Genomic DNA, 14,119 nt, shown 5'->3' with positions numbered 1-14,119 from the left:
AACTTACTAGCTTTCAGAATAAGTTCTGGTTGTTATTTGTGGTGGGGTGGGTGGTTGTTGTGTGTGGTGAGGTGGTTGGTAGAAAGAGAGGTGAGAACTAGAAAGAGGGGTTGAGGGTGGGTGGCTAGCAACTTCGAGGAAGGCAGCACGTTTTCTGGCTAGGAGTGATGTGGGTGGGAGGGTTGGCACCTGTGTGGAATCTTGTGTCCAGTTTGCACAATGTAGAGGCACAGGTGTGTGTGTGTGTGTGTGTGTGTGTGTGTGTGTGTGTGTGTGTGTGTGTGTGTGTGTGTGTTCTAGCTCAACAAGGTATGTATTCCGAAAACTAGAAAACTAGCAAATTTTCATTCTCTTTTGTGTGTGCCTGTCAAAGGCTCTGCTGTTTGGCGAGTGACTTCCTGTACTTCTAAAATGTTTACATTCTGCCTTAACTTTCCTTTCTTCTTTACATTGTCATTTTTATATAAATGATATGGTGAGTTGGAAGAAGATGGGGTGAGTCTACAGCACTGCATTTTATGGGAGGTACATGAAACCAGGGGTATTTCAAAATATTAATTGTTATACACGCAATATATTTTTGAAGCTGAATAGCTGTTGATCATGTTAATCATATTTCATTTATATAAACAGAGTACATTTTTTATATCGTTGATTTGGTTATGGTTGCCACCACTTTTTAATGAATGACCTGAAGCTATATGCTCATACATTGAAGTCTTGTGTGTCTGATGAGTTTGGAAATTAAGCTGATATACACTAGGAAAAATTTTGATTCATATAGTAGTATGTTAAGCTAACACTCAAAATTATAAATCTTCAATAAAGAAAAATAACAACATATAAAATCGCATGGAATACTCATCAAAGTAAAGAAGCAGGAAATAAATTTAAAAAGCACTGCTAAAAGTTTTTGATGCTATCTATAATGCAGGGTTTGCTTACAGAACCTTATACCCTTCGTATGAATAGAGTTGTTATATGATTATCATGCCTTTTTTTTTTTTTTAATTTTCACTGATGTTATTTCATTTTAACCAATGTAAAAGTATTTGAGGGTGACTGTGGTCAGCCAGAGCTGGTTCATTATTGATCAACAATCTCCATTTGAACAACACCGTAGTTCATCAAGATTGATCATGGATAGAGTAACATTGAACAAACGTGTTGAAACATTCAATTTTTGGGTAATTTGTGTAAAGCATAACCCTTCCCAGTATTTGTTGAAGTGAAACCTGAATAACACCACACTGAAATTGGCCAGTGGACAGACTATTTAACAACCTTGACTGAACCAAGACATACATTGTTTACAGCCATGTTAATCAAATTGAATTTGTAACTCAATGACTGTATTTTGTTCTGTATTGCACCCGATACTGATTGAGAAGGTAGCAATTCCTGGAGATTCCCTATTCAGCCTTGAAATACAATACTTTTTTTCTATCATTTCTAGAGCATATTCCATTTCATGGTCCACACATGTAACAAAAAGCACACCTATCGTATAAAATGGATGTGTTCTACACTCTTTAAGAGTGAAAGTGAATCATGTATCAAGAAGCCAGCACTGGTCTTGTGGTTTGTTCACACAAGAAAAAGGTGAACATTGTGGTGATTAGATTGTGCAACAGGTAGAGGAGGATGTCCTTAGGAAAATTGGGGATAGGTGTCAGCCAGGTTTATTAAAGCCCTATTTATGTTGTGTTTAGGGAGGAAAAGTGGCATGGGAACTGTTGACCAACTATGTGGACAGATGTGTTTGGCGTCTCCTTTCCTGCAGCTCATTGAGAGCTGTTTGAGCAAATGACAGGAAAAAGTTTGGGAACTGAGTTTTAACAATATTCTGTAATGGTTCATATCTGCCTACACTGCAGGAAAGTGTTGAAATTACGACTGCACCGAGGAAATGACATTGTTTACTGAGAATAGCTTGACAGTAAAGATGTGTAGTGATTGCTGAAGCCACATTTTTTCCCATCGTAATCAATAGTTGTAAAACTGTTGTTCAGAAGAACTGTTGACAGTCATTTCTTTAAGTGTGCGAGCATTCTGTAATTAATAAAAAGGCTACAGTGCAGTTTGCAGGAGTGGATGCCTGTGTGTGAAGTAGTTTTTCCCCCTTAAATTCCAGAATGTGTAAGAGACAGTGACTTTGAAATAACCAGTGCTGTGAATAAAAACACTATATTGGGGGGGGGGGATTGGATTGGATAGGGAAGAAGGTGAGGGAAGAAAAGAACAGTAAATAATCAAGAGTTCACTATTGGAGAGGGTGGGCATTTTTTGCTGCCTGGGTGAAGCTCAGGAAAGTAAAAGGATGAAAGAAAATGTGGGAGAGATGGCTCCAATCTGTGAACTGGATGAGAGGATTCATTTGACATGTGTAGTATAGCTGTCTTTCAGTTCCCTCAAGACTTGCTGTAGACCAGGCTGTTCCATCCATGCGCCCTGGGACACTGGCATTCACAGCTGACACAGCAGGTTTTGGTTGGTAAGCTCTCCACCAGGTTCCTTATTGTACTGTGTTCAGTCATGTGTGCAGCCTCTCTCACAGACATGTCACATAAATGACTTTTAAATATGGGCCAACTGTGTCTATTTAATACAGTGAAACCTCTATATAACGTTTTTCAAGGGACCACAAATTCTGAACACTGTATAGAGGAAAACACTATAAAGAGGAAGGCTTCCAAATAATAATTATAGGGCATTACTTAAAATAGGGATACCATTAATAAACTTTGACAAATGGTGCCATAGATGACATTTAAAATTTTCACAATATCATAATATGATATTCATTGCAAATGATCAATGTACCAAATGATTTGTTTTTTGTAAATAAAAAATGGGGCCCAGTAGGTGGATGGGTGAAAATAAATGGATCAGTTTGTACTGTAAAAATTTATAACAGATTCTTAAGATATGATACCGTTGTCCAAAGCTGACAGGTGGTATTCCGTTCTTCAGTTGACCCACTTATAGAATATGAGCCAAATTTTGTTTATGATATACTGCACATATTACATAAAAACACAGTAAGTAGTACAGATTAAAAAAGAATTAGTTACAAAAAAAAATACTTTAATAATTAAATTATGGAATGGAACTTAAATTTGAACAAAACTCTAGGAACCTATGCAATCTGAAAATCACATACCTATGATTTATTTAAATATTCAAGCAAGCATGTTTGTTTTCTATTTCACCTTGACTGTATGGCAATCATTTATTGCTCGTTCTGTCCTCAAGTCTATGGGCCATCATATATCTCCTGAATGTTTCAAAGGCTTCAGCTGCCTTAGGATATGAGGGCACAGGGTCATCTACCTTGTCACTGTCACTTTCACTACCACTATTATTCTCCAAGCTTCTCTCTGCAGTCACCTCCTCAATACTTTGTACTCCTGTGGTTGCCACGTTGTCATCCACAGCCAATAAGTCCTCAAAAGTGACAGAATAACTGCCTGTTAATTCCTGAAACTCTTGCAAATCACTTGCAACAGCTTCCACAGTAGCTACCATCTCATTCTCACAGAATCCGCCTTTGTGAAACAGTTTTTAATAGTTTCAGCACTGACTTCCCTCCACAAGTACATAATTAAATTCATTGCCTGTAAAATATTCAGCTTCAGTTGTGAGCTCTGCTGGCTTCCCGGTTTTCTTTGGTCCATCAAATTCAAGGCCTTTTTTTTTTTTTTTACAAGGGCTGTCCTATATTTAACCTTAAGGGAGTGTACTATTCCCAAGTCCAAAGGTTGCAGGTGGCTGGTGCAGGAAAATTACTTTCACATTTCTCAGAAAGGATATGTCTGGTGGATGTACTGCATATCTATCCACAAACAGCAGCAATTTTCTTGCAGCACTCCAAATTTTGGCATACAATTCTCTGAGAAATCGTAAAAATATATCACTCGTCATCCATGCCTTGGCATTGTTTGTGTATTTGCACAGAAACGTGGAAATGTTTTTGAAGCTCCTCGGAGTTTTTGGCTTCCCAATAACCAAAGGTTCACTGTCATTGGCATTTTCACACAACAAAACGGTAAGACGTTTCTTGCTCTTCTCACCGCCATGGCAATTTTCCCCATGAAAAGTAAGTGTCTTATGCAGCATTAAATTGAAAAAACATGCCAGTTTTGTCAGTGTTATAAATGTCACCCAGTTTGTAGCTATGTATCAGATTAGGGAGAGTCTGCATCCACTGAGTTACAGTTGGTTCGTCCACACTTTTACTTTCTCCACATTCCACTTTGTATACAACACCATGATGCTGTCAAAATTTATTAATCCATCCACTGGACACCTTAAAATTTTCCATTCCTAACTGCAGTGATATATGAAGCACCTTCTCCTTTAGAATAGTTTATAGGAATGTTTGCAGCAAGTGCTTGCTGAAACCAAGTTAATAAAACTTCCTCCATTTCATCGTAAGTCGATGGTTTCACAAGCATACATTTCAAATTTCCACAATTCTTGAACCCTTCCATTATCGACGATCTGTTTTCATAGTAGTGTTGAGGGGGCCAGTTCAGATTGCTTCGCTAGCTCCAAGTGACTCACACCAGAAAACTTCTCTTCCAGAGAAGTGTTCTTCCACTTTTCACTCATGTCCACTGCTGAAAGTTTTTTTTTTTTTAAGTTATATTGAAGACACACTCTCACTAGACACACAAACTGTTTGCTGCTCAGCTCACACAACACGCTATGAATACAAAGCATTGACTGAAATGGCACCAAAAAGATCACAAGCAGAATGTGCATCACATGTCATGTGACCGGATTCTGCCACTGACATATGAAATACACTGAGCATGGGCTTTCTGAGCCGGTGCAGATTGTGAATCCACAGAACGGAAAACTGTGTCTACATCCAGTCACTTAAACGTTATAAAGAGGGTTCCAAAAATATGAGCATTACATAATATAGAGGAAACTCAGTAAAGAGGAAAATTTAACATTGTTTATATGGGCTTTTAATCGGGACCGAAAAAAAACGGATGTAATATAGAGGAAAAAATTGTATGAAGGAACGTTATAAAGAGGTTTCACTGTAGGCAGTTTGTTACAGGCAACTGAACTGTGTTTTATTTTATTGCTGCAGTTACCTTCCAGCAAGTTGTTGGGTTTAGTAGCAAAATTTTGTGTAACATCATCAGAATTTTTAGACAAAGATTCAGGACATGGGTAATTTAGAAAATGAAGTTAATTTAGAACTTCATTTTCAGTTGCACCATATACAGTACATTCGGAAATGCAATTAAAGGTGACTGATTTTCAAAATTGCACTCTGCCCTATTATAGGTACTGTGGCAGTTATAGTGGTATTGTGGTATATATGTAAAAGAGTTTTCAAAGCTAACAGAAATGCAACTGGCAGTGAGTCTTTGGATTAGCATTTTGTTGTGAACATCTTTTTTTATATCATGAATGTAATTGCAGAAGTATCATAACTTCAAGATCGACACTGGTGAACATACTGTATCTTGCAGAAACAGAGGTTTTGACCCTGAATCTGTCCCAAGTTGTGAATAAAAAGAAGTTTCATGTTATGCAAATGTGGTGAAGTGTTAGTACTTTTTCATTTTGTTGCATTTTTCTGTTCACTTCATTAGCCAGTATTGTCGTGTGCAAATGTCGACTGGTTGTTGGCAAATTGTATGCTCACCACTGCCCGTGGACACTTGGCTCCTTCCCCCCCCCCCCCTCCACACACACACACACACACACACACACACACACACACACACACACACACTCTGTTTATACACCCCTGCCTACATCTGTATACAGGCAGACATTCGAGCTGGAACAGTCTGCTGTTACAGCATGCACAGAGGGACTGTTGCAAGGACAGGAACCTTGAGGTAGATATAATGGTCCGGGAATGTAAAATGGTGTGTCAATGATTTTATTGAGATTAGGGGGTTGACATTACGAGTTGTGGGAAGGATAACAGGCAGAGATGATCTCGTTTCAATACCTCTTTGAGAAAGTCTTAACGTTGTCTCTTCTTCAGATGCTTCAATAAATAGCTGATAACTCAAAAAAAATCACTGAACTTCCACCCTCATCATTCTGTACCACTTAGGCATCATACACCTTCATACAAAACTTGTCCCAGAGTATAATTTTCCAAGTCAAGCAATGCATCGAGATTGTGTTTTCTTGATAACCTTCCTGCACCAGCTACTGTAGCTTTCCTGTTGTCCTAACCTCAGAAACATTATTACCTTACCATATGACATTGCCAGGCCATTATCCCTGTTCAGAGGCACGGGCCCCTACAGTAATTCCACTATAATACCTGTCCCATGTATCCATCTGTTACTAGTTATTGCTGTCCACACCACTGGTAAATCTCTCATCATCAAAGGCAGGAGTATCACATGGGACCATACATGTTTATCAACTAATGTTTGTTCACCACTTGGCTTTTTATAGATGAATGACTATCACTAGCTTGTTGAACACATGAATGATTACAGAACTACCCACCTCTGCGATGAGAAGTTACTGTACATGCTACTGCCCTGTTCAAAGAGAGCCGAGTACATGATACACTAAATGGATCACTTCGGTTGTCCCACACAGCACTACAGGCTGGGCCAACAGCCGATGGGCTGTCAATCTGGTAGCTGGACATTTGCCAGGTGAAGAACTCATGTACATGACAGAATGAATCAGGATGTGATGCAGCTGATAGATGCTGCAGGTGCTCAAACCTCATGTGACAGCTTTGGAGCAGCCTGAAAGAAAAGTTTCCCTGAACACTGGAGTTGGAAATTTGTTCTGTAACATATCCTCACATTCCATCTCCCTCCTAGACTTAGCTCCAGTTAGCAAAATATTAACACTAATTACTCAAAGAAAAATAGAGAGAGCACTAGACTGTGAGCTTGTGGAAAATCAGTTTGTCTGTGGAGAAATATAGGAAAACGTGAGGGAATGACTGTACAATTTAACATAGAATATAGATTGAAGAGACATAAGTCCTCATTTATACGATTTTTAGATTTTGGAAAAAGCATGTGACATGTTGACTGCAAAACCTCTTTTGGTATTCTGAAGCTGGTGTGGAAAGTGCAACTTGTACATAAAACAGACTGCAATTGTGTGAGTTGAAGGACATGAAAGGGGAGCAGTAATTAAAAAGTGCAGTCTGCCCCCATGTTATTCAATCTGTACATTGAGCAAGTAGCAAACTTTGAAAAGGGATTTGAAGTTCTTGACGTAGAAATGAAAACTGGACTGGCCTACCAATCCAGGTTGTAATTCTTTCATAAAGGGCAGAGATCTTGGAGGACCAGTTGAATGGAGAGGATAGGACATTTATAAGTTGAATATTGGCAAAAGTAAAACAAGGGTAATGGAATATAGTCACATTACATCAGGCACTTCTGAGGGAATTATGTTAGGAAATGCAATACAAAAAAATATTAAATTAGTTTTGCTGTTTGGACAGCAAAGTAACTGACAGTGGCTGAAATACAGGGATATAAAATGCAGACCATCAGTAACAAGGAAACAGTTTCTGAAAAAGAGAAGTAATGTAACATCTGATATAAACTTACCTGTTACGAAGTATTTTCTGAAGGTATTTGTCTCGAATGGAGTCCTGTATGGAAGTGGAATGTGAATGACAAAAATGCAGTCAAGAAGACAGTAGCTTTTAAAATGTGATTCTACAGAAAATTTTTTAAGATTATTTGAGCCTGTTAGATTATTAATGAAGAGGTACTTAATCTAATGGAGGAGGGGGGGGGGGGGGAATGCCACAACTTCCCTAAAAGACGGGATAGGTTGATAGAACACATCCTAGAACATCAAGGAATATTTGTTTAGCAGTGGTGGGAAGTGTGGGTAGCAGAAATTGTAGAGGGAAACCAATGCTTTATTTCAGTCAACCAGTTGAAGTGGTTGTAGGTTGTATAGTTACGCAGAGATGGAGAGACTTGCAAGGAACCATTTTGTGTGTGTGTGTGTGTGTGTGTGTGTGTTTTCACATACAGTAAATGTATTTTACATTGTTTCAGCAGCTCGCTGCAGAGAGCCGACTTGCAAATTTGCAGCTGCCAGCTGTCTTCCCACCAGGTCAAGTCACTGCAACACCTGTACAAGGGACCAAAGAGTGGCATCAGTCTGTCACCCCTGATTTGCGAAATCATTTGGTGCACAAGCTGTGAGTAATTTTATTGTTCATACGTTTCTTCTGTCTCTTTTATCTTTTGTAGTACTGTTCATTCGATAGACAGGTACAAAAAAATTAGAAATTTATATATTACATTTACGTTGTGCATGTTGTTTTTCCAATAAGAAAACTTATTGTTATTCCATCTTGGACTTTCCATTGTCGCAAGTAAAGGGGGCACTGAACAAAGTATGGATTATTCTGAAGTTTTAAACTCAACTTTTCTGTCGCTGTTACTGTTGAAAGGCAAAGACTGAGAGGATAGTGCACTTATGGTTAGAATAATCAATAGAAATTCCAGGATGAAATAACAGTAATATTGTGAAACCATAGATTCCTACTTATCATTTAGAAGAGGTGTTGAGTCGCACAGAAGTATAATGAAAAGACTGCTGAACATTGAAGCTATTTGACAAAAATTTCCTTCTTTGGAAACAGAAAACACACACACACGCGCGCACTCTATCTCCAAATGCTGAGGCTTGTCTGAAACTGTGTCAGACAAGACCAGCAAACTTGGATGGTTGATGAGGTTATGGAGGTGACATGGTGTGGAGAGATAGCAAATCAGGGGTGGATCAACTTGTGCTACCTGTGAGAGTGCACAGGGACAAAGTAGTGATAGGATAGGGCTGCAAGCTGCAGAGTCTGGAGGCTGTACTGGGAAGGAGAGTGGAAGAGGGAGAGAGGAGGGGATAGGAGAGGTCAATGAAAAAGAATGAAAACACTGTAGGCACATTGGTGGAATAGAAGGTGCATACAGTACTGGAGTGGGAGAAGGTAGGAGGATATGTAGGTGGAGGACAGGGACTAGTTAAGGTTGAGACTAGGTGAATTATGGGAACAAAGGATATGTTTAGGAATAATTCCTACCTGTGTAATTCAGAAAAGCTAGTGTTGGTATGAAGGACCAGATGGCACAGGCTGTGAAGCAATATTGAAGTGGGCATGTGATGTTGGGCAGCATGTTCAGCAACTGGGTGGTCCAGCTGTCTCTTGATCACAGTTTGTCAGTGGCCTTGTATGCAGATAGGCAGCTCATGTTGAAAGCAGCACAATGATTGCAGCTTAGTTTGTAGATCACATGGCTGCTTTCACATGTAGCCCTGCCTTTGATGGAATAGGAGGTGCTTGTGACAGGACAGGAGTGAGTGGTAGTGGGAGGATGTATGGGACAGATCTTGTGTCTAAGGCTATTGTTGGGATATGAGACGAGGAGTTGAGAATAGGGGTGATATTGAGTCATGAGAGAACTACTACTCCTTTGTGGTCCACCCCTGGCCTGCTATGCGCGCCCCCCCCCCCCCCCCCCCCCCAAAGCAATCTATCCTTTTCATAATGTTCTTGTTCCATCCTGAACTTCGCGTTGTTCGCTTATGGTTAGTGGAATGCAGACACAAGCAGCAAAAGACAGTGAATATAATAAAATGGAATCAACAGTGATGAAAATGGAGAAAGTAAATGTCTAGAAGTCTTACTGAATTAAAAGCATTATAATGAATAAACAAGGAGAGGAATTGGGAAGAGTAACACAGGTAAGTTTGTATGTCGAGAGCAAAGATAGGGAGCAGAAAGTGGTGTCTGTAATGGGGAAAATGCAGTGTGTGAGATTAGTGAGGTCAGAACTGTAGGAACTGGTGTGGATATTGGGAGAATATACAAGGCGCGTTCAATAAGTATGCAAGAGATTTTTTTCCTCGGCAAACATTGATTTTTTTTTTTTGGGGGGGGGGGGGGGGGGGAGAGAAATGTGGAATTGGTTGTGGGAAATCATTGGATATTCCCACTCACTTCTGTCCCAAACAGAGGGCTGTCGTTGAGTTTCTTTTGGCGGAAAACAAGAGCATCGCAGATATTCATTTGCAATTGCTGATTGTCTACAGAGACTCAGCAGCGAACAAAAGCATGGTGAGTCAATGGCTGAGGAATTGGTCATCATCGCAGCAATGTCGTACAAACCTGTCCAATCTCTCACGAGCCAGCTGGCCACACACAACTGCAGTGTTGCAGTGTGCAGACACACTAATTCACAGTAATTGACAGCTCACAAACACACAACTTGCTGTTCAACTGGATGTGTGTTGGTACTGCTGATGCACTCGTCCTCCAGTTGGTGTACTCAATGGTGTGAGCCCACTGGTTCATTGGTGCCCGAGAGATCATAAACGGCAACAAAGGACCACCTATGCGGAACTGCTTGAACGTTATTGAGGCTGACTGTGACAATTTTTTGTCGATCATCATCACTCTTGACGAAACACATGTTCATCACTTTGAACAGGAAACAGAACAGCAATCCATGGAGTGGTGTCACACCACTTCTCCTCCGAAGGAAAAGTTCAAAGCTGGTGAAAGTAATGGCGGCAGTCTTCTGGGATTCTGAAGGGGCCATTCTGTTTGAAGTCCTCCCTCATGGTGCAATGATCAACTCGGAAGTGTATTGTGCTGTCCTCAGGAAATTGAAGAAATGAGTTCAGTGCATTTGTCACCACAAAAATTCAAAGTAACTGTTCCTTCTCCATGACAATGCAAGGCCTCACACAAGTCTGCACAACTGAGAGGAGATGACAAAGGTTCAATAGACTGTTCTTACTCATCCACCCTATAGCCTGGATCTCACCCATTCTGACTTCCATTTGTTTGACCAAATGAAAGATGCATTCCATGGAAAGCAATATGTTGATGATGGGGATGTTATTGATACAACATGATGTTGGCTCCAAAATCAACCAGTAGAGTGGTACCAGGTGGGCATACAGGCCCTTCCAGTAAGATGGCGTAAGGTTTTTGCGTTGAACAGGGAGTTTTTGAAAAACAGGGTTTTGTAGCCAAAGGGGTAGGGAATAATATGGTGTATTGGAATCTTGAACAAAACCAACCTGTTTAAGGGGAAAAAAAATCTTATATTACTTACTCAATGCCCATTGTAGATAGAACAGTAAATAAAACAAAATAGCTTAATGACGAAAAGGCATCTATACTGGATGAGTCGTGCGAGATTCTACACAGATTATGTGGAAAAACTTGCTGCCTTAATAGAAGCAGTGTATTGGAAATCTCTGGGTACCAAACAGCTGGAAAGAAGTACAGATAATACTCGTTTTCAGGATGTATCGGCAGAAAGCTGCACACAAGGATAAGCTTATATAACTAATGTCAGTGTGTTGTAGTATTACACTCACACACTAAGGAACTTTTAGAGAACAGAAATCTCCTTGATAAAAATCAAGTAGGACACTGTAGATATTTTGCATAATTCAGCTTGTACATGTATCCATGAGATCTAGAGCATCACTCTGGAGTGTAATAGATGACGGCGTCCAAGGTGGCCATAATTTTTTACTTCTGTAAGGCATCCAATACAGTTCTGCAGTGCCAGTTAGTGAACGAAATAGGAGCTTACTGAATGTCAGACCAGATTTTTGATTAAATTAAGGACTTCTTAACAGGTAGAACCAAGACCTTAAAGGAATGATAATAACAAATGTAATTGTAATTTTAACTAAATTGGAATCCATTGGATACTGGTGATTTACAGTGACCATTGAATATTAAGATATAAAGGGGAACAGCAGTCAATCACAAAATCTGTAATTTATCACAGATCTAGATTTCAGTTGTGATGTAGTTATCATCAGTGCATTACCAGAAGAGCCATATAGACATAATCATGTCAGAGCATAAATATGTGACTGTCCATATGTTGTGCTTATATGTCTGTTCTGGTAATGCACTGATGATGACTATGTTATAGTCTAAATGTAAATTTACAACATATTACAGATTCTGTGACTGACTGCTGTCTTCATTTACATTTTTAATAGTAATTTTTTAGTACCCCAGAGGAGTGTTACAGTGTCATTACTGTTTACAAGTGATAATGAAGGAAACTGTGTGAGACTGTTCGCAGGTGACAGTGTTCTTAGGAAATTTGCAACATCACAAGAAAGCAGTGAAAAGTAGTTAGATGTGTGGGCGATTTTAGTGAAGGGTCTGGCAGTTTATCATGGATGTAAATAATTGTAACATATCACACATTAATAGTCGAAGAGATTGATTACTGTATGATTACACTATTGGTCATAAATTACTGGAATCAGGAAAACCATGAAAAACTTGGGCTAACCATCCAGAGCAATCTAAAGTGAAATCTTCACATACACAGCTAGTTGTAATAAAAGCGGATGATATGCTGGTCGGATTAAAGATAATAGGGAAAGGTAGATTGCTATTCACCACATAGAAGAGCACAATGAAAAAGAATGCTACAAATGTTCACATCCTTCACCTGAAGTAAAAGAAAACCACATACATTCACTCGAGCACGGGTCACATACACATGGCCACTGTTTTCTCTGGGCACCAATGCCCGAATGCAACTGTGTCTGAGATGAGCAACAGTTTGGCTGGGGGTATGCAGTGGGGATACAAAAGAGGTGAACATTTATACCATTCTTTTTCATTGTGCCTGTGTGCATCTCAATGCCTCCTCTTCTATATGGTGAGTAGCAATCTATCCTTTCGACATTGTTGCCATTTCAGATGATAAGCTGATATTCACTGGAAGAGAGTAAAGAAATGTTATTCAGTCACAAAAGTAGCAGCTTGCAGAACTTTTGTTCAACCTATTTTTAAGTATTGTTCGTTAGTGTGGGACACTTGCTATGTTGGATTATAAAGAGAGAGATAAGATCCCAAGAAAACAGGCATGTTAATGTCATGGTATCATTTAGTGAAGTCCTGAAGCATTATAGCAGTGCCCAGTAGACTCCAGTGGTTGATGCTGCAATAGATTATGCTTCACAGAGTTTACTGATCAGATTCCAAGTGCATACCATCCAAGAGGAATGGGGAAACACTTTACTTTCTCTCTCTCATTTCATGAAATGATCACATTGAAAAAATAAGAGAAACTACAGTTCATATGGCAATTTATCACCCCCTTCCCATACACTGTTCACAATTGAAATAGGGAAGGAGGGAAATAATATTGGTATCCTGCAACACACATTAAGTTGGCTTGCATGGTATAGATGTAGATGTATGTGTTCAGTATTGTGTCGGAAGGCCATGATTGTTAATCAACATCTGGAAGTTTAACATTTGTTGAAACTGGGAAGTTATTGCTGTAACATTCATTCAGAACAGCTAGCAAATCAGAAAAAAAATGCTTTGAGCAATTTATTATGCCTGTGACTAGTATGATGGTGTTTGTAACACATTAAGTGTTTGACGGAGATAAGTGGATGGGAATCTTCACTAAAGTTTCACGATTGGGCATGAAAATTAGCAAGAGATATGTTAATTTGGAAGAAATAAATATTTACAGACTGTTTGGAATCAAACAGTTGAAAGTCTTGGTTGGAATAACACTAGTATTATGAAATATAGATCATTGCTCACCACTTCGAAGAGGTTTTGGGTTGCAGACAGACTTAGTTGCATGTTAGTAAAAATCTATATACAACTGAGAAACTGCAAGATTAAGTGTCGTACAAACATTTTCGAAAACAAAATTTGTAAACATATGATTAATCCAATGCTTGCTAGTTGTTAAGTGTTTCCATTTCTAGAAAGCAGGCCTACAACCAGCAGCCTACTTAGAACAGAACATGAATTCTTTCCATTTCAGCAGTGAGTGGCACTTGACATTGCAAATTTAGTTTTCCACTCCAATCAGCCTCATTCGATACAATTTTTCATAGGATTCTCATTCTGACTAGGCATTAGTGCTGCATAGTATTGCCACTTCGGGAGCCCTGTGTTAACTTGTTGTTGAACTGCAGTAGGCGTGTTGAGAGAGAGGTTGTAATTATTACAGCCAAGTTGAAATGGCTAGTTCTTCATGCACAGTCCTTTCTGAGGATGAGAGTGTAGAACCTTTAGAGGAATGACTGAGTGAAAATCATTTTCAAGATAGTGATT

General features: G+C 39.3%; 1 protein-coding gene across 9 annotated transcripts in view; it reads left to right on the top strand.

Moving 5' to 3' along the window:
- Positions 1–14,119, top strand: part of LOC126356233 (CREB-binding protein) — a 162,554-nt gene that overhangs the window by 49,568 nt on the left and 98,867 nt on the right. For 5 of the 9 annotated variants that reach the window (XM_050007059.1, XM_050007056.1, XM_050007054.1 and 2 more), the window contains one exon: positions 8,043–8,185. In XM_050007059.1, the coding sequence (XP_049863016.1) occupies positions 8,043–8,185 (143 nt within the window). Of the gene's footprint in view, positions 1–8,039; positions 8,186–14,119 lie in introns of all 9 variants that reach the window. The other 4 variants (XM_050007055.1, XM_050007053.1, XM_050007057.1 and 1 more) reach the window with 1 other exon arrangement.

This window comes from Schistocerca gregaria, chromosome 3, assembly GCF_023897955.1.
Source record: "Schistocerca gregaria isolate iqSchGreg1 chromosome 3, iqSchGreg1.2, whole genome shotgun sequence".
NCBI classification, from domain to species: domain Eukaryota; kingdom Metazoa; phylum Arthropoda; class Insecta; order Orthoptera; family Acrididae; genus Schistocerca; species Schistocerca gregaria.
Note: the sequence above shows the minus strand (reverse complement) of the source record. Positions and strands in the feature narration are given on the sequence as shown.